Source organism: Schistosoma haematobium, chromosome 3 (genome assembly GCF_000699445.3).
Source record: "Schistosoma haematobium chromosome 3, whole genome shotgun sequence".
Taxonomy (NCBI): Eukaryota; Metazoa; Platyhelminthes; class Trematoda; order Strigeidida; family Schistosomatidae; genus Schistosoma; species Schistosoma haematobium.
In genome coordinates this window covers 8,886,402-8,909,110 of record NC_067198.1, presented here as the reverse complement: position 1 = coordinate 8,909,110, position 22,709 = coordinate 8,886,402, and the positions used below count along the sequence as shown (strand labels likewise).

Genomic DNA, 22,709 nt, shown 5'->3' with positions numbered 1-22,709 from the left:
TCACATTCATTCAGTATATCATGTAGCATTCAGTTTGTTGTCGATTTGTATGAAATTTATTTTTGCTTTTTCTCATTTGGAATTATCAAATTTATTGATTTATCATCAAACACCTGAAAGTTCTCTGTAAAAATGAAGATATATGGTAGGTAATATGTGGCTACGTGAATAAAATCTCCACTTCCCATCAGTCTTTCTCTGCTGCTAACTTGAGTTTTGAGAATTTCTGTTTTTTGATCTTAGTTCTCCACGGTTGTGTCACATATTATTAAAATGTACTTTGTATTAATTTTATTAAATCGATGAGCCAAATGTACATGAAACCACGATTTTCCTGATTGATATCTATCAACGAATTTTTCATCATGCTTTGTTCGATTTACTCTCTTTTCATACATAGTTAGATAACAGTTCTTTTCTCCATAGAGAATCCCTTCACTATGAGGATAGACATGAAATTCTATTGGAAAACTGTGAATTAGGAAGTCAGGCCTTGAAGTTGAGTAACACTCAGTGATCGTTAAACACATATCTGTATCCATAGGTTTAATTAACCACATACAGAACTTAGCTGGGCTAACACAGGATTCTTACCTAACGGTTCCAACGGTTAAAGGTTCAGTACAAACTCTGAAGCCTCTGAGTTCATTTTATGGTAGTGTCACGGGTGTGCTTTGCCGAGGAGTCCTATACTAGGATGATACAACTGTCTGGTGTTTTGTGGTTTCCAATAGTACTTCAAACAAGGTACTGCCTATATTTGTACCCCTATAATAATCCGAAGTGGAATTAATGTTATGTTGTAACGGGTGACTGCAGGTTAAATGGAGCAGCGTATTCATCGATCAAATCAGTGACATGGAAAACACGTAGTGAACGACCTAGTGTCCTGATTGGCCCCGCTTCCCTGTCTAACCCAGCCAGTTGAGTCTAGAACGCAAGTCACAGCCTCTGAGTTATGAATCATTATATTTCAGACATACTCTGTTTATATACCAACCAAACAAACCACATCGTACCATAAAATAGAAAACAACATTTACACAATATTTAACAAGTGAAATAAACATCGACCAATAGGAAATGTCCATTTAACGTCCAAGGACACCATTCGACTTAACACGATAATTATTGGTACATTCCTCTGCATACCTAACAGTTATGATATCCTACAAATATGACATACTGATGAATTTGTTTGAAGCGACAGACCTTAACTGAAATGGACAAGGATGTATGATAACTTTTCAGCGCCCAATGACAGAATTCTACGTAATTATTGCATAATAATCTACATATGATCCACTGATGACGATAAATATTTAACGTGTCTAATGTTCAAAAGTATCATAGTATTTCTGAGCTTATTTCATCGAATAGTCAAATGTCATCTGTTTATGGATAAGCCATAATACTAATTATTTTTATACAACGGGATAACTGCATACTTCAAAATCGTAAATTTTTAATTTTAATACAAATTGTTCAATTAAGAGTAATTATTGTTTAAACGACGTCTCAGATGTAATGATTGTTTATGAAATTATCTATCGCCCCTAAGATGATGATAGTAATATTAACGTCGAATAACTTAATTATTTGTCAATGAAGATATTAAGATAATTAGTATACGTCAAGTAGTTCGTACCGTTAAATGGTTTAGTACAACTGACAGACCTAAATTAACTGATTACGATATATACTTTGCAGAAATCATGTGAAACTGATATTATATAACTGCAATGATACCTTGTGACAATTCTATGATGTTTTTTATAATAAGGTGGATTCGTGGCTTGTAGTTTAATCCATGACGCCCATTTCGTCTTCTTCGGGACTCACCATCTGTACGTACCTGTATACCAGAACTTGAACCTAGTGCTTTTAGATCCCAACTCCTAACAATTTATCCACTTAGTCATTTCGTTTGGATGATCGCTAGTTTGTACAAAAGTAATGTCGAGACAAATCGCTTAAGATATACATGTTTGATGAGGTCGATTGACTGCAGATCATAATATCAGTAACGGGAAGATTCAAACCTTTACAAAGGATGTAATTTTGTTATTTTTGCCACCATAATATTTTTTTAGGTCAAGTCAATCGGTTTGCTCCGCAAACACTATTTGGATACTTTCCTATCTATGTCAAAATATCAAGCTGTTAAATTAGTCGGACGTCTGATGTAAGTGAAGGGAGAGTTTTGGGGGTAGAAATAATAAAGATTACTCAGTCATCACTAGCATATACATGGTCAAGAATGAGTGTATAAGGAACATATTTATAATTTAGGCAAGTTTTGAGTAACTGGATATAACATTAAAAGTTTGCAGTCCCTTACAAGGACGACTAACAACACCAAACACTGCTATATTTAAAATGTTCACAAGAACGAGTTGGACGATATTTTCAATCGTATAACTCTACTTACGATAGTCTCGATCAACCGATACAAAGTAATAACTACTCAACAAACGAAATTGAGTTCAACCTGATATCTAAGGCTGTCATTAGTATAATTACAAGAGCAACATTAGGGCGCCTCCAGGGAGGAAGGTGACCAGGCCCCTTTTCTTCTCGTAGTAATTTATGGACAAACCAATAAAATTAAAGACAACACGTTTCGGATTTTGGTGCGAATTTCGTTTACCCATATGGCTATATAGCATCTTAGCATCATAGTTGATCTCAGTTCCTGATGTAAACCTTTACTCTAATTCCTAACCCCAACTTCTAACTTCAAATCCTTAACCCAAATTACCCGTACTAATTTAAACTTACTTACTTACGCCTGTTACTCCCGATGGAGCATAGGCCACCGACCAGCATTCTCCAACCCACTCTGTCCAAGGCCTTCTTTTCTAGTTCCATCCAATTCTTGTTCATTTTTCTCATGTCTATTTCCATTTCTCGGCGTAATGTGTTCTTTGGTCTTCCTCTTTTCCTTTGGCCTTGAGAATTCCATATGAGGGCTTGTCTTGTGATGCAGTTGGGTGCTTTCCTCAATGTGCGTACAATCCACTTCCAGCGATTGTTCCTGATTTCTTCCTCCGCTGGGATCTGGTTTGTTCTCTCCCACAGTACGTTGTTGCTAATAGTGTCCGGCCAACGGATCTGAAGTATTTTGCATAGACAACTGTTAATAAACACCTGTATTTTCTGGATGATGGCTTTCGTAGTTCTCCAGGTTTCCACCTTATACAGTAGAACTGTCTTGAGATTTGCATTGAAAATCCTGATCTTGGTGTTGGTTGACAGTTGCTTTGAGTTTCAGATGTTCCTCACTTGTAAATATGCTGCTCTTGCTTTGCCGGTCCGCGCCTTCACATCTGCATCAGATCCACCCTGTTCGTCAATGATACTGCCAAAATATGTAAAGGTTTTTACATCTTCCAAATCTTCTCTGTCAATTGTGATTGGTGCATGCTGTATTGTATCGGAGAATCCTGCTTTTCCCTTTGTGTATATTGAGATCTACTGCTGCTGAGGCTGCTGCCACACTGTTCGTCTTCTCCTGCATCTGTTGTTGCGTTTGGGATAGAAGGGCCAGATCATCTGCCAAGTCTAGATCGTCCAACTGCATCTTAAATGTCCATTGTATCCCGTGCTTCCCTTCAGACGTTGACCTCTTCGTGATCCAGTCGATCACCAGGAGAAAGAGAAAGGGTGAGAGTAAGAAACCTTGCCTGACACCGGTCTTCACTTCAAACGACTTTGTCAATTGTCCTCCATGCACGATTTTGCAGTGTAATCCATCATATGAATTCTGTATGATACTGACTATCTTCTGTGGCACGCCGTAGTGTCGAAGAAGTTTCCATAGTGTTGTTCTGTTCACGCTATCAAATGCCTTTTCGTAGTCAATGAAGTTGATGTAGAGTGATGAATTCCATTCAATTGATTGTTCCACAATGATCCGTAGAGTTGCGATTTGGTCTGTACACGACCGATCATTACGGAATCCTGCCTGTTGGTCACGAAGTTGGGCGTCTACGCAGTCCTTCATCCTGTTTAACAATACCCTGTTGAAGACTTTTCTTGGTATTGAGAGAACAGTGATGCCCCTGTAGTTATCACACTTGCTGAGATCGCCTTTCTTCGGTATTTTGATCAGAAGTCCTTCTTTCCAGTCTGTTGGTACTTGTTCCTCATGCCAAATCTTATTGAAAAGAATGTGGAGTATCCTTGCAGTTGCCGCTACGTCTGCTTTTAGTGCCTCAGCTGGAATGTTGTCCGGTCCTGCTGCTTTGCCACTCTTGATTTGTCTGATGGTCATGCTGATTTCTTCAATTGTTGGTGGGCCAACATTGATTGGGAGGTCCGTGGGTGCTGCTTCGATGTTTGGTGGGTTCAGTGGAGCTGGTCGATTCAAGAGTTCTTTGAAGTGTTCTACCCACCTGTTTTGTTGCTCTTCAATGTTGGTGATTACCTCGCCTACTAATTTAAAACCCTATATTAAGCCTATTAAGTAGGTGAGTTGTCGCAAGATCACTTAGTGTCGCTCAAAGGTCATCCATATATTATAGTCTCACCGACCAAGTCATTAGGGTTATAACTAGATTCCTAGGTTTAGAGGAATACTTTCTGTTGAGCAACTAAAGTCACATTCCTCATAGATTTAATTACTGGATGTCATGCGATGTATTCAAAGTGTACAAGGTCTTTGTACAAACTGTTGGCTGTAAACAACTATTTCCTATTCAGCTTAATCTTTGAATCCTGTTATTTTCAGCGAAAATCTAAAGAACTCTATTGCTGTAATCGGCTAAAAGCATGTATATGTTCACAATCAACTCACTGAAACACCCTATTCAGCCGAAAAATTCACAAAACTGACAGTTGGCTGAATTTAATCCAATCTATTCAACTTATAACCATTCTAAATCATACATAAATGTATGACTCAGTTAATGTACACATTTCAGGTAAAGACCAATAGATTAAAAATAACGCAAATCAGACCAAATTAACCGGATTTCTTTGTTCTAAATTGTCAAATATCTTGTATATCAACAGTTATATTTTTTGAATGTCCATTAATTAGAGTAAATGCTTCAAAAATCATACCTCAATATTGATTCTTTGTTAAAAATGGACTTATTTTGAGAGAAGAGTCAGGATACTTAGAGTAACGATTAAAATTACTTTACATAAATATAAATAATTGTAAATTATTCTTACTTATTCCTTAAGATGTTCTGAAAATTTTCGAAATTTTATCAGGATCTGTACGCATAACAAAACCATGCTATCTTACTTCATGTTGATCTAAATGATCTTTTAGAGCAGGCGATATGCTACAGACAGGTCAGACAAACGAAGTAATTCATATATATAATACCACAATCAAATTTTAAAAAAAGACATCAGGCAGACTTGATAAATATCAATGTTGCACATCCGATTCAGAAGATTGCTCTAACACAGCCAGCTGAGATCAAGTAATGCCTTTCAGTTATGGGAGGAATAAGATTTTTTGGAACAACTTTAAGCAAGAAATCACCATAGGACTATCGATGGAGACACACACCACCTTCAGGTTAAGTACTAAAACCCGAGTTGATAGACAAATTTGTCTAAGAAGCTGAAGTAAAACAAAACGTTGGTCAATACAGTGATGATTAATCTCAAACATTCCTATTCTTCTGAAGTTCCTAAATTACATACGCTAAGATTTTGGAAAACGTTGGTCAACAAGTGATTTGAGATACATAAAAGTCTATTTCAACACTTGTAAATCGAACTATGGACTTCAGTAGACATATCTAGTGAAAGTAGCAAAATTAGTGTGAATACAGGTCAACGAGTTACATACGAACAATAATCATATACGGATGATAGGCTTATCGTGTTTAGGTATACAACGCGATATCTTGAAAACCAGACAGCCACATATCGTCCCAATGTCAGATGGAGATGAGAATTTCGTAAAAGACATGGTATGGAAAGAAGTATATTATACCTTGGTCAATGACCGAGCCTACGTGTCCTGTCTAAATCAGAAGAAGAAATGTAAATATACTTATACTTTGAGTCCATTATAATTCGATTTAGTAATCATAGTTTCTAACTTACTTTAGTTTCTTCATTTGTCTGGTGAGTTTGATTTACCATAGGTACTTTATATTATAACTGGATCGGATAGCGGAACACAACAACAGATTATCAATATGAATACAAAAACTGATTACTAGTTCAGCAAAATTTCTGTTCCACGGATAATTTTCCTTCCAATAAAATTTTCATAGAACATTGAGGAATGGAAATAATAAGTTTTAATTCGAATAAAACAGCTTATGAAACAGAATTTTATAGGATAATAGAACACGAATGAATATAAATTTCAAAAGTATCAAAAGCATACATACATACGCAATAAAGAGTGAAAAAAAAACAAAAAAATTATTACCTATTTACATCATTTGAAAGAAAAATACAAAGTAAAACAGTAACCCAGAAAAGGACAATTCAATTTGTTCAAGTATCAATATTGACATGTTCAAATGTAATACCAGTAGAAAAAAAAGTTGAGATCCTAATATGCTGAATAATCGATATTGATTCCTAGATGATGTCACAAAACGTACATTTAATCATTTATTATTATTATCTCTACCAGAGATTCCGTTTACAGTAAATACTTTGCAAAGTTTTATGTTTGCCTCCCTTTAGTTAATTGTTATGTAGAAAAACTGATATCAAGCGGAAAAATCATGACAATACAAATTTCATTGACTTTAGAATCAGCATAACGAGTACACAATAATAATAATAATATTACTATTATTATTATTAGTAGTAGTCGTAATATATAAAAACATTTTATCGCAGATAAAAATGCATAAAACTAGAAATAATAAATGAGAAGATAAGTAACTAGAAATTAATTGACTTTAGAATAAAATGATATGTGTTAAAAAAACACGAAAATGCAATACAAATAATTATTAAAGCAATATATGCTTAAAAAGCAAACAAATATAGACCCACTTATAATATGAAAATGATCAAAACTGAAATTTATGCTAATATGAACTTGGAAAATAAATAAATAAAAAAAAGAAGAAGAAAACAATTGAATTATGGGAATGCATTGTTGTAAATGCAATCAATACAAAATACTACTATTACTACTATGATTATCATTATCAGTAGTATGTAGAGAAAAAATGACAAAATTGTACAATATAAACAATGAGAACAGATATAATAATCAGAGAGAGAGAAAAAAAAGAATTCTTGTTTTCCTATACACGTTGACCGGGTATATGACCATGAAATGGTAAAGGAGATGATTTCCCATTATTACGCAAAATAATACAACCAATAAATACTAAAATTAAACCTAATGCTGAACCAACAGCTATGCCGACAACTTCACCACTTGTTAAGCGCATCGGTCTTTCACCACCTAGAATGAAATTGGAGAAAAAGAAAGTTAGGATAAGGTTAAAAGTTTGCGATTTTTCTACAAATTGGGATAAAACCGAGAAGCAAAATAGCGTATTTAAACAGGCACTAAATTGTATCAGCTCTATCTCGGTCATAGAAGAACCAAGACTAATTCATTTTTATTGGTTGTTTAAATCTTCCCATTGATATTTTGGACTGCGATTGATCAGTTTCGTTTGGTATATGTGGATCCTATGATGATTGTCTCGATATTGCCACTAAGTCACAAAGATTCTTTAATCTGTCTAGTTAATGTTTTGCATATTCACTATTTAAGAACGTAACCGACTAACAGTGAAAAAAAGTGTCATGCAAACATGCTGTATGAAACGTGAAACAGTAAGAATGCAAGAAAGCAAACACAAAATAAACAATTTATAACTAACAAACATATTATGAAAAGTAGAATCTCACCAAACTAATTATCATATCATCAACACAAACAAAGCATCCCACTTAGCATTTGTGAAACATGCAAACATAAAGAGATGAGTCTTTTTCAAATGAAGTCATATATCAGTTAGTCTAGAATAAGCTGGAGAGCAATTTACAACAAACGTACGTCGCCGTACACGTTCTTGCTTGATTTCATTTGTAGTTATTTGATGTTTTTGCGGTTGTTTTAAATTTTCTAATTCATTTTTATCTAAATAAATTTTGATAGAGAAATACAACGAAATAGGATGCATGTTATGTATATACGCCGGTGGATTATGAACTGGAACACTCAATCTTAGAGATCCATAGAAGAGAGGAAAGGGAGAATATGGAAAAATCAAAGTAATTAGTTAAAATAGAAAATTATTACATTTAGAATATTTACAATTTTTAGTAATGAATTGCAGATGGTTTAAGACAGTGGTCACTAATGAAGAATTATTGAGACAATTTATTATTGGAAATGTCAGAATGAATATTGTGTGATAAGAAAGTTTATATTTTGCATCAAAATTATATTCGCCAGTTGTGAATGAATAGTAATTTACTACAATGTAGTGGTATTAAGGTTTGACAATTCGGATATATAGATAGTAATAAGGGACATCTCATTAATAACTAATAGTGGTAATATCAGTCATTGAATTCGTTCAGTGGTTGAGGAGATTAGTAAATTAAGAGGGGAAATGGTGAGAGACAGTCATATCAGCCGATGGAGCTATTGGATTGTTAGTCAAACTGATACTGTGATTATATGCTTCCTGAGATTATTATATTTTATATTTGGAAGCTGTAGATGGTAATGCTTAAAATTCATAAAACAGTGCTGTAATTGTATTCACTTTCAATTTTGCCTTAAATCTCTCGCTTCCAAAATAATTCGAGTTTTTCTCTGTCAAATTTTATCTGTCTGTTCTGAACTAAATTTCCTTCATTTTACATTACTCATACTACTGATATTAAACTAGTTCTACCTGTTAATTTCCTATTTCTAGATCATATAAAATGTAGCAAGTTAACCTAAATAAACATTTGTGTCAGGTTTTAAGTTTTTTTTTAGCTAACTGATCCAGATGCAGTATAATTAAATTTCGATTGAAGGATAAGGTACACGAATAATATAAAACAATATAACATCTGTAAGAAGTGCTGAAACACCATTTTCAAGTCTACAGTCCTATTTGATTAATGGATTTTATCAGACATAATTAACATGGAGCCTGAAAATAAATAATGTGTTGATCCAAGTTATTATGTCATATTAATAGTACGAGAAAAAATCAACAAGACCAATATAACAAAAGGAGTCCAAATAATTACAATAACAATGATAAGGGAGAAAGATTGAACACTGAAGTAGAAAGTTATGCTTAGAGGATTACTAAGACTCAAGATCTAGAGGAAGATAAAGAGTGAACAACCTTACGCTACACTAACCGTTTCCGAGCCATATTACATAGTCTATACGTAAAAGAAAAAAAAATCCTTTTATGATTATAATGTACGAACACTCAGGTAGGAACAACGTGTTTACTGTTTGATAAAAAATTACAGAAAATCTTCGTAAAATATGAAGATCATACATTAACTACTTCATTTGCAAATCTCTCAATAATTTTTCATCATATTCTGTATGATTCTTCCAATTCACGATTCCTCTCTATTTCCCTTTCTTTTTTCTCCAACTAGATCCTCTTGACCTTCTGCTGCCAGGTTTCTCACTTCCGACCGGTGTTACATACTGAGAAATCAGTATGAATAATATACATTCAGTTTGCTATTTATAACTTTGTTTACGTTTACAGTAGCTTATTTACGAAGTACAAATTTGTGCATATGCAGCTTTGAGCCATACTTTATATGTAAGAAAGTGATGAGATCCAATTGTCGAAACTGAATTAAGTATGACAGAGTTTGGAGCTACTAATTATCATCTGAAAACAGACGAGCCTAAAGTGTTTGAGAAAAATGCGAGCATTACTTGAGATTAACAGAAGGAAACTTTTTGTATAGAGTGTTCACAACATTAATCCTTGTCATCTTAGAGTAGAAATGACAGCATTAAACGTATAAAATCCTTAATACTTTCTGTAGATTTTATATAACAGACAAATCGGCATAACCCATAAAGTCCTTACTCTAAGTTCTTAAAAAAAAACATAACTCAATGTAGTATTACATTTTATGGATAAAATAGATAAAGATACCGCCTCTTAGATTTTTTCGTGAAATTCATCCACCCATATGACCGTAAAGCGTTTTAACATAGTAACTGTTAACAGTTTGTAATGAAAACTCTAACCAAAAACAATACAGAGAATCTCAAAAATCTATATGAGTCTTGATAAAGATTCAACAAAATGGGTGATATCCATCTAATTATATACGCATACACATTTATACTTGTGTATGGTATTATTATATATATATATATATATATATATATATATATATATATATATATATATATCACCGTTTCTTTATTTACAGTCACTAGCAGGAGACTTTAATAGATGTATAAAATATGTAAAATCTATTTACACATTGTAATTATTATTTTCTTTACTTTTCCATAAACTATACATTTATAAAAGCCGTTTTATGATTGGCCCGGAACTATATGAAATCCGTTCAGGTTATTTTAAGCTCATACTTCCTACCAGATAATTATGATGTATTATGTCTGTATGAGGGTAATACATATAAAAGAGTGACACGTGAACGAAAAACACGCTCTCCAATTAGATCATTATCAAGTTTTATTCTCATAAACATGAATATTTATATGGGTATTAGAAAATATCAAATCAATCAAAACAATTTATAAGTCAGTAATTACAATGAAATGGATTACGCAACTATACATAATCAGTAGAAAGTGCACATTGAGAGTAAGAAGACAGGTGTAATGATAAGAATTTTATATGTATATATTATTATTACTATTATTTGACTAGTTACACACTTCTTGTGACGTAACATTATTAATGTTTTGTGATGATTATTTTAAAGTCTTTATCCAACTTTGACCTACTTCGTATGTTTAACTATTGACTGGACCTTTTGTTATTTTTTATCAATTTTAGTAGTACATGTCCTTTTTTTACATCAATTTGTACTTTTTACTTATAATGTGTAATCTATTTCATTGACTCATAAATTACCTTGATATAAGTGCATATTACATTGATATTTATACAACAGGAGAGATTTATACTACGGGAATTACACGAATAATTAACATTATTTTCTTTCTTCCATGTCCCTCTCGATTGTTGTCATTTCTTTCCATGTTAATCATTGTTCAATCAATAAATTATGAATGGGATATTATTATTTTAATATTATTGATTTTAATTTAATTAATTAATAACTAATTCTACTAATGTTAATGTTGTTTTTTCAAAAGGGAATAATCAAATTAACACTGATCAAATCTATATGAATGAATCTAATATTAACATTGGTTATTATTGATATTCATTTTTAACAAATAGAAAATAGAAAAATTGTAGAAATTTTGAATAATTAAACTGAATTAATTTCAGTAACAAAAGTGGAAAACTTGATTTCTCAGTGTCATTATTATTATCTATGTCATTAGAACATAGAAATAATGTGAATATTGGCGCCAAGTTAAATTGATTAGTCTATTGAAAGTTATATATATATACATATAGTGACATTTTAAACAAGCATCACCCTAGTGAATAGAGTATTATACATTTATATATAACAATTCGCAAATGAAAAGATTGGAAAAAGACATCATATTACTGGACAATATTTATTCAATTTAAAACAAAATGCATATAAAGAAATCATTGTTCCAATGTTCATTAAACTGCAAATGTATACTACTACTACTACTACTACTACTACTACTAATAATAATAATAATAATAATAATAATAATAATAATAATAATAATAACAATAATAATATACTAGTAGTAGTTGTAGTAACGGTACAACTAATATTAATTTAATTATTGTGACCTATTATCCAATATTAGGAATTTTTTATAAAAAAAACTTACTAATGGATGAGAATCAAGAAATGAGAATAGCGAATAAATTCATCAAAATAATATTTCTAATTTTGTCCAAAATCCTAGTTTACAAAAGATTATATTCTCACTTAAAGTTTTAAACCATACATAAGAAAATGATTCACATGATTTAGGAATAAACAATAAACTTGAAGAATATACTATGTTCTTAAATTGACTCTATTCATAAGTGAATAAATAGATAGTATGCCATTTTTATAATTCTTTAATAGTTTTATAATTTATGGCAAATGAATATGCTAGTATTGAACATCAAGACTTCAAAATGCCCTAGTACGGTCAATTACGGATAAGATACCTTCAACCTCTCGATATGTTCAGGTGATTATAGCCTCTAGTGGAGAAATATTTTTATGAGTGACAGGGCAATAGGTGAATGTTAGGAATTGGAGTTGGGTTGGACCACCTACGATGGTTAGAAAACTCTGATTCCGAACCAATGTGTTCTATACAGACACTGGGATCTTAAAGAAACGAATGGCATATGGACCTATCTTAGTCACTGGGTAACATAGGATTAGATCATCCGACGTTGTTCCGCTGCCTAATGAATCAAACCACTGGGTTAAAAACTCCAGGGAGTATCCAAACCCGCACACAAATATGTGAATCGATAATTATGAAGAAAGTAAACCGTTTGCTCCTCTTTGTTACCAACTCAAACTACACTGAGGATAACTCTATTACAAATGAAATGATTTTACTCTGCTTAAATATCTTATGGCATTTTATTTCCAACTTCGGTATACTTTTATTCTCAAAAATAGCTCAAAAGGTCGTATTTGTTGAAACTTTTGTTGTGCTTGCTCGGTTTCAGGTCGCTGAATGATGTTTCTCAACATATAACCTGATACAGATTTTGTCAAATCAAGTATGCCATTTAGACTAATACACCTTAAGTGAGAGTTCTTTTTGTGTTGTTGTATTTCTCACTGATCTGTATCTCTCCAAGTACATGCTATTCTTGCTCATTTTACTTTTTATTGTACTCCACTTTACCTGCTTTATTCCTTCTCCGATATCATCTTTTGTTTGTGTTACGCATACTTTTATTTGTTGCCCTCAGTAGTACTTGTTTGTGTATAATAAATGAACTAGAAGCACCTGTTCAACGAGGGTCAAATACAAAATTATCTAGAAAAACGTTTGATATGAATGTAGGATGAGCTTAGCTGTAAAATGTATACACTAAAATCCCCACCACAAATTTGTGTTTTCAAAGGACAGACAGAAAAATTAGGCATTAATTTAAAGGTTTTTTATCATAGGTAAACATTATATGATTATTCGTTAAGAAAATTTTTCATATTTCCTCAAAACTTATATACCATTGAGTGATTCAATACTCTGTGTGCCTGTTTGGCTCTGGTTCCCCTGTTAATATCAGCTTGTAATGAAAGTGTCATATGGAACCTAAGTTTCACAGAAGCTGATTATATAACATATTCAGTTGTAAGGAATCTACTTTTTAAATAGTAAGACATATGTACATATCTGAAAATGAATGAATAGTGGGAATTTCTTCGCTTAGTTTATTTAACATATTCATAGGTAAGAAAAAGCTCTATAAAAAGATACCTACCAGCACATAATATATAAACATTTCGTGTCAATAAAGTATCTTTATATTGTGGTCCATTCACTGAACATTGAACTTGATTTAAACCAATAATATCTAATTGTGAGCAATGAACATGTAAAGTTGACTTAGTAGTTGTCATACCAATTGTATTTGGTGAATTACTACAAACATTTTCATGAATTTTATTTGGATTCGTGGGCATAATTGCTTTAGTCATTGTCTGAAAATACAAACAAAATCATTCTATATTAGATGATATACAAAAAGAAATATTATTTTTGATAATAGGAACATGTTTCATAATAAAATGAAATAGACAAACAAATCAATAACGATTGAGTGATATTTTAGAATGTAGTATGTTGTATAAACAGAGATTTATGATGTAACCCATTTATCAAGTATAGATTTGTCTATTTGGATTTAAGCCATATTTAATGTTTGGACAGTAGTGACACTATGGAGCTTCCCAAATTGAAGTAGGTGAAGAAGGACTTGAACCTGCAACCTAATGGTCGAAAGTCGAACACCCTTACTGCTAAGCTATCGGGAACGGTGTGAATTTACAACACAGTTTATAACTTCAAAGATCTTACCAATTCAATTGTGTTAATGAATTTTGACAAGATAATTCAGATAGTAGGAAGTGAACAAGAAGTGGCCATATATAAGATTTTTCAAGAACTATTCAGCCACTATCAAGACACAAAAGAGAATTATACGTCGTTATTTATTATCTATACGTACATGTGCCTGAGCTGTCACTTGGTAATCATTTTAGATGAAAGGTTTTTGGAGATTGATTTGGCTTATAGGTTGTATACATCACAGATTGATCTCGATTGGGGTATTATTAGAAACGAGGAAGCACTGGAGAGTGGTACCAATATAAGACATGAAGTTCCCAGGTTCAATCCTTGATGAGGTTATGGGTAAGCACTACAAGGAAGTCCTCAACTGAGGTCAGTCTGTGACGGATACAACCCAGCAATTAAACCAGTGTCCACAAAACGTTTCCAGTTGAAGTATATATCCAATTTACTTGCTCACATGCATCTATCCAATCTTAAATGAAACGAAACATTTTCTGTACGAGTCAAATACCACTTCTGTAACTTATTTGTAGCTATATCAGTTGTTCAGCCAATCGGTTGTTCATTTAAAGAGAAGAATTTAAGCAACCATGATAACAAATAAACGAAAATAACAGATTTATGTACGGTCGTGGGTCTGTGATTAAAACCATGGTAGTTTAAGGAAAGGGATACTACTAATTAATAGCTGAGATAATTTATACTAAGAATCATAAAACAACTAGATTCATTTAATTACTTGGATGTCAATACAGTTTTCTAGTCATTTACTGTAATGATAGGAACACGCTGAAAGAAATCTGAGGCTTGCCCAAACCAATGTTACATCAGTCCTCGAAATCAGTGGCTATTGGTCAAAGCTACATTAGTAAGCCCATGATTGAACTCCATGTGATTAGTTACAGAGATTAGGTGAAGTGATTCAAAATAGGTTAGAGTGACGCGGATTCATTCAACTTTTGTGCACCCCAGACCTTGAAGTATAATTTCTTAGGTTGGTTGGTATTTGCACCAGTTTCTTACGTTGTTTATGACCAACTAACCGACTGACATTAAGAACTGGTATCATTAAAAGTTGTGATATTGTAATTGTAGAGGGTTTAAGTGAACTATGTGATTAACGTAGGCCTGTTGTTTTTGAAGGGGGTTCATTAAAACTGTTCCGTTGTGGGTTAAAATCTACTATATAAAGGCTGGTTAGTATCTATCATATCTTATGTAAACGAATTCGGGATAGCCACGTTCATTAGATACCTTCTCAAAGTGGTTTTAGTGACAGATAGGTTATCAAACATGAAAACGAAGCAATAGATTCACTAATTACGTGGTTTGTAGGCCCATTTGAAAGATTATATCTCAACAAAGTAAGCTTTAAAACCAATGGCTACTTGTAAATTGATTTGGGTTTTAAGAATTTACCTTTATTCCATTTACGATCTTACATAAAACATTTAAAATATACGAAAAATGACAAGTTTTTGGTGGTATTTTGAGATATCTGGAGAGACTGATTTTATCTTGGAAAAATGCCACTATAATATATGTTAACACTTACTAACCAGAGCCGTTAAATAAAAGCAATCAACAATATAGTCCTTGTTTAGGATTACATAGACAACAGGTTGAACCACACTGAAATAAGAAACTAAACCGAATTCCTCACATGGACCTACAAGGGGCGACGATTCAAATAATTGTAGTCAATAACTGGAGATGTTAGGTGACATGGCCTAAAATCGGTTACAGTGGCACAATTGTACTAATTGTTTCTCATCAACAAATCATTGCTCGTTTATTTTGCCATTGACTGAATAATCACTACCAATTGAAATACTTATGGTGTTTTATCACTTATTGTTTTCAAGCATACAGACCAAACATTCATATAAATAATAAGAATTACCTCATTCATGACTAGCCAAGTTATATTGGCTCGAGGATGTCCACAAGTTGTTTCACAAGTAAGCTGAATTCCTAGTCCTGAACGTAAATCATACGGATTAGTCCGAGTGCCTAAGCCGATATGTTGACTAGGTGGTGTGCCAATGATAGATAAAGCTGAATCCAATCCAGCCGTAGCCAAAGACGATGAAGATGATAATTCTGAAGGTGAACTGGAGTCTTTGATCATACTTTCTTTGTTTGTCACAGGCAGTGATGTTAAACTTGAAACACCCATCTTTTCCAATTTAGCTGGTGCTAAGAAAATTTTTAAAAATATTAACTAACAAAGTCCCAAGGTATTTACACTGCGAAAACTTTCATAGTTAAAAATTCCATCTGAATTCGCAGTTGTAATGTATAAGAACAAAAATATAAATATCAATATATTGATAAATACATCATAATTTACAATTGATTGATCACTGGGTAGTGATCAATGTCAGGTGTGTCAGGTGTGCAGATCGAATTATATCGATCAAGTTGCAATGTGGCCACTACTCTAGGTGACTGGACATCACGTGCACTGTGTTGAGATGAGATGATGATTGGGGATAGTTGACAAGAAATTTGTAGTTTACATTACGGATTGACCTTAGTTAGACAAGTATTGGGAAGTAGAAAGCACAGGAAAGTCGTTTCGCCTTGCTATAAGACTCAAAAGCAGTGTGCATCTATGACCTTACAATGTTAGGAGTAAGGCTGCTATGCACCAATAACATTAGATGATGGTTGCTATCTAATATTTCCTGGTTTTTAATGGTTATCTAACTGCGATGTGTTTGTAATGTAAATTATAACATTAAACTATCTCCGTAAACAGTCTATACCAATAAACCCACCATATCTCTTAACTTCTGTAACAAGCACAAAAAATCAAATGAATTCTTAGCTAAATGAACCTCAAATTCGCCTTCTGTGCGACAAGAATATATAATCTTTTTGTAACTTTTAGCCAGTGAACAAATAAGAACAGGATGAAACGCGCATCTTGGATTACAATGCTATCTACCATCCATCTCTGTTCATAAAGAATAGCATGGTTTTAAGTAGATCTGTGAAGGATTTTGTTGACTTGAACTTAATTTTCATTAATTTTAAAGCGACATTCAGAACAAGCATCCATAAAAGTTAAGATTGGCATTTTTGCTTCATGGTATTTGAATATCCACACCACTGGTTTTGTCCAGCTAAATAGAATTTCATCATCGTCACTCTTAAGCTGTAGTTTTACGACCCCAACAGCTTTCAACAAGTAAGGGAGAGTTATTAATGGACTATTGTTTGTTTGAGATAGCTAGGGAGATATACAGATACATGATCTTGAGTTACCGCCACTGATATAAACCTGAGGTATATTTTATACTAATCAGGAAGTCTGAGTTATTGTTGGTTCTAGTATCAGGTTTCCAAATTAGCTATTCAACAAAATACGTGCAATACTGATAACAGAAATGAAATTATCACAAATTTATACATAAATTTAAAACGATTGTATGTAAAAACGTTCTAAAAACCAAGTCGCTGTAGCTTACTGCTTTAGGTACTCTCAACTTTTGGTCAGTAGATAACCCGACTATATCTGGTACTTTGATATATCAGTTAGGCTTGGAAAACGTGTTGGCCCAACTGAGCAATGTTGGCTAGAACACTTGTTCGTTGTCATTACATAGCTATGAGATGAAAACTACAATACACATAAAATTGGATTTCAGAGTCAATGGATAGTGCATTCAAACTGTTCTTATCACAGAAACTTGGTAGACAGACATTTCGTTCAAATACTGCGTTTTAACTATAAGAAATGAGAGAAAATCCTTATAACTTACCATATACTTCAAGAGTTTGTATGGTTTTATTTGCTGCATAAGTACACGACCAATTACCACGATCTGCCCAAGAAACCGATTTAATATGTAATTCATAAGTTTCGGCTCTTTGCCAATCATCTGGCTCACATATTAGGTGATACTTTTGTGCTTCGTACACGAAACACTTCTCTGAGATTAAGTTTTCTTCATGCCGAAATAACATTGCATATTTTGTTGAAAGTCGTATTACTTGTATCTGACACCTCAAAATTACTTTTTGACCAATAAGTACTGGTTGGTTTGCTGGGATTACGGATAAACTGAATTTCGCAGAATCTGCAATAAATTGAAATGAAATATCCCAAGTTTGAGTAGAATTTGAGTGTGTGCATGAACATTTAGAGCTTTCGATTATCTACGCTTTTACACTAAACATATGCCACACATAATTCACGTATGATTTCTACGGAGAAAAACCTTCGAATAGCGAGAATTCAGGGTGAAGCGTGGAATTCGGATTACAGGCATTATGAAAACGTTCATCTTATAAAAAACATGACGTGCAACATATTCATGTTTGTTACTCCACAACATGCCTTCAAAAACTAACTATTCTAAAATGAATATGTCCTGAGGTTAGCATTGTTTCTTTTTCTTGGAAATACTAATGTCAACAGAAACATCAAAAACAAAGAAACATTTTGGTACGTCTGAGTTTAGTGGGAATCACTATGGAATGAGTGCATTATTCAAGTTTTAGTCACTTCACAACAACACTTTGAGTAGCTGGAACATGTATAATTTAGAATATAATAGTATGAACACATGAAGATGGAATACTGGTGTTTAAAAAAATATACACCAAGTTAATGTCTGATAGTATATCCCGATTTCCTGGTGGAACTTGAAGATCTTATCAAACCCACCGATTAAAACATTTAGATACTGTTGAGAATTTAGGTGATTAAACACCTTGGTGTCTTATTTTTTTAATATCAAATGAGTCTTCAGAATGAAAATAAACAAGGGTGAAACCTAAAACAAAGCTGGGTGCGCAAGATCAGACTCAATGTTAATATTTAATACCTATAAGACATGAGTAACACACTTAAAAAAAACTGGACCACTCTACCTACTTTTATAACATTAACTCAATATGATAACCATTTTTATGACCGTTCATAATGCTTGCTTCTTACCTGATTTTTCTATAAAGCATATAATTAACAAAATGAGATGCAACATTGTATTGAACTACTAGCCAGAATTCAACCAAAGAGAGGAGAATTGAGATGAAAAATCTGCTGAGATCAGGTAAGAATCTAAAATTTAAGATAACAAAATCAAAGAACGAATAAAATACTTCATTAGGTAATACAGATGAACTACATGAGGAAACATGACATGTTACGATAAGTGTGAATTTTACGTTGCTAAATCGACGGAGAAGCATGGATGTGAAAATACACATATTTAGGCAGAAGTCAATTAAATGTGAACTATCAAGGGTAGCTAATTGCCGCTTAGTAAGGCAACAATCTGGAAATAAGTTCCAAAACCTAAAATTTAGTATTACTATACAACATGGAACTGAACGAAATAAGTAATGGGAAATGTTGTGCTTTGCGGTCTGGATCGGTTATAAAATATGTTACTTATGGTATGCCAAAATAATTATTCAAGGAGGGAAACTAAAACAAGTAATAAAGCATAATGTGCAAACGATGTAATAAACTTAAATTATCAGTATATATATATATATATATATATATATATATATACATATATATACCTTCTGACACACTCTCGTAGTATTAGTAGGAGATTTTCATATAACATCTCATCTTTAGACAACACGTGACTATCTGGCATTCACATCATGTCTAGATACACCCAGACCCTCAAGAAGTAATATATTAATAGAGCATTTTGTGGAAAATTCTGAATTCAACAGTTTACAACACGGGCTGACTTCAAGTAACCGATGAAAACCATGGAGCACTGGACAGATATTTAGCCTTAGCACGTGACGCTTCAGCCGTGAAGATCCGTGACCCCACCGAGGGTCAAACCTAGGACCCTCAGGTCATACAGCAAGTGCCTAGCCTGTTTAATTACCGACACACCACCTATTGGTTTGTATACTAAGATTCAACAGTTATCCAGAGTTCCCTGATTTTCAACAACTGTCTAACTAGGACCGCCAAGTGATGCAAACTATGATTTGACATCATGCATCTGGCTTCCATATATACACACATATAACACTTTACTGGAAATTCGATACAGAGAAATGACTAGTTTTGGAGTTTCGAGGAACACAATAGGTTATTTATGGTGTAAGTTCTGACAATTAAATCACTCAGTGTAAGTGCAGAACATGAGATGAAAGTAATCGCTGAGATATTATGTTTAAACGAGAAACATGCTATCAGATTCAATGAAACTTTCTTTGACTTAACACTTAAAAGTGACCAAAACTGTCACTGTTTCAAACGAGAGTTGCATATTCTAGTATTGATAGACGTACTCTGAATAACAGGCGTCATGGTTTCTGAGCTTCTTCATATAACCTATTTGAACTTATGTCGTAATTACTATGACTAGACGAAAGAATGGTACACTATATTTAGTTAGAGAAACAATTGCAAAGCTACTGTGTATCGAACAACACACAGACAGAAGCGCTAAACAATCAGACTAGTGTTAAGAAGAACTAAGGTGGATAAATTGCGAATTTAGTAGCAAACATGTTCTTGGAAAATATATAACGATACAAAACTTTTTTACGTTTGACAGTTCAAGCAAGAAGCGGCTCTAAAATATGATCTCAAAAAACTAGTAAAACCCATTTGATATTCAAATCTTACGGCCAGGACTGATTCTTTATTTACTTCTTAAAATATTAAGTATTAGACCTGTGTTGGTAGCTTAAATCTTCCAGACAGAACGAAACGGGAGTTCTGGATCCCACTGCTAGCCATCACCCATCTCTCCTTTATGGCGTTCCTTTTTGTGATCGGTTAGGCCAATGCTTAAAACCAACATTCTTAAACTAAATGTCTTATTTTCGTCAATCAAACTGACATATAGACGGAGAATGGCAAACTTAAACTATGCATCCCACCAATTATCCACATACGTTAAGATGAACAATATCTTTTCTTATGATTACGCTACCATATATGATGTTGTTGCAAATCCGGAATATCAATTAAGTTCCAAAGGTTAATGGTGAAGATAAATCTAGTCTTTAAGCTAGTCTTGATAAACGGTCTGAATAAGATAAACTACGGGAAAATAGATGGTTCCATTAGGTTTCGTAATCTGACACAACCACGGCTGTTCCGAGAGCTATATTTAGAAGATAATATTATATGTTACAGTAAATAAAGCTATACAAGTTAATTTGAAAGTAAACATTTTAGCGGTAGTTGCAGTACTTCTGTGACGACCTTAAATAGGAGTTCGACACTGAACTAGACTGTCATCTAATCAAGCTAGGCGAGGAAGAGCAAGACACGAGTACAACTTCTAAAGTTTTCTGAAGGAGACTTATAAACAGTGGTGCTCTGTATTTAACGCTAAACAGTTCGACAGGGACGTAAGGCAGTTCTTAAGCATGAGCGAGTGTAGATTGTATCACTTGTATGACCTTCAAATATTAAAAAATGATTACTCCAAAATCTTGGCCTTTCGAGACGGTATGTTGTAATGTGACAAGAACTTGATCAAGCTCGTTGTCATTCCTCTCGGTAGGAACCTAAAGTCTGGAGGAATACACAAAACTAACATTGACCAATTACTTGCAACGAAGAACAGGACCCAGATGTATCAACGAAAACAAAGTAATCTGAACCAGCGATGAACAAATAGATTAGAAGATAATCTATGGAATGTGATGAATAAAATATATAGCAACTTGAAATTATGAGTGAGTCTCTAGTATATACAAGCATTGAAAAAGTAAAGGAATCATGACAAACAACCCGGGCAAGCATTAGTCCTGATTTCATTTAAGGGCAAACAACCCTCTCTTTACAGTCCGAAACTATTAGCTCAAACAAACAAAGCAAAATACTTGAGTGTTTACGCCATCACTTCATTGGCTTATTCATTATGTTAATCGTATGTAAGATGACACGTTGTTGTGAATAATTATGATAGTGGGTTTGTCAACACTTATTCCTTCGTACGTTCTGAATCATTGTCATATCATCAAATATACTGATAATATTCTGTTCTTATGCACTTCCGGTGAATCTCTGAAACTATTAATCACAACCTTATGTGTTTCTGTGAAATCAGAGACTTCGTTATTCCTGAAACCGGATTTGCTGGACACACGTACAACGATAGTGATGACTTTACTGAAACTCATTTCATCAGCCTTATCGAACGTTTTAATTATTTGAAAGTGTGTTGTCACCAACTCAACGAACAAGCAGTAAGGCGCCATCACTCTTAGACTTGACTTTTACAAGCAGAGAATCCCTAATTGATCACCTCTCAATCCTAGCTAACCTGAGAAAAAATGTCCACGCCGTTATGCGCTCCCATTTTATTACTAAAAACTGGATTCAAATATCCTACTAATAACGGTCATTGTAATTTTAAACAGTTGGATGTATCCGTTCTGAAGGACAAATTTGGCAAATGGACTAGGAAGCCTGCTATCAATTGATATGGTTTCTCAATGGGATGTCTTGCTGAACTTTCGAAATAAAAAATGATTGTACTACAAACAGCCCTCAAAAGTTACGCATAAGGAGCTGAACGCTTTAAAACATTTAGTCTACCGACCGGCAAAATTCATAAAC

At 33.3% G+C, this 22,709-nt stretch overlaps 1 protein-coding gene across 1 annotated transcript; it reads right to left on the bottom strand.

Moving 5' to 3' along the window:
- Positions 1–5,940: 5,940 nt before the first annotated feature.
- Positions 5,941–21,932, bottom strand: MS3_00004946 (uncharacterized protein). Its single transcript, XM_051212939.1, has 6 exons — positions 19,089–21,932; positions 17,908–18,225; positions 16,041–16,336; positions 13,545–13,764; positions 8,015–8,098; positions 5,941–7,411 (listed from the first exon to the last, which is right to left on the bottom strand). The coding sequence occupies exons 1-6, from the start codon at positions 19,132–19,134 to the stop codon at positions 7,248–7,250; spliced, it is 1,128 nt and encodes a 375-aa protein (XP_051068866.1). The 5' UTR covers positions 19,135–21,932; the 3' UTR covers positions 5,941–7,247.
- Positions 21,933–22,709: the final 777 nt, after the last annotated feature.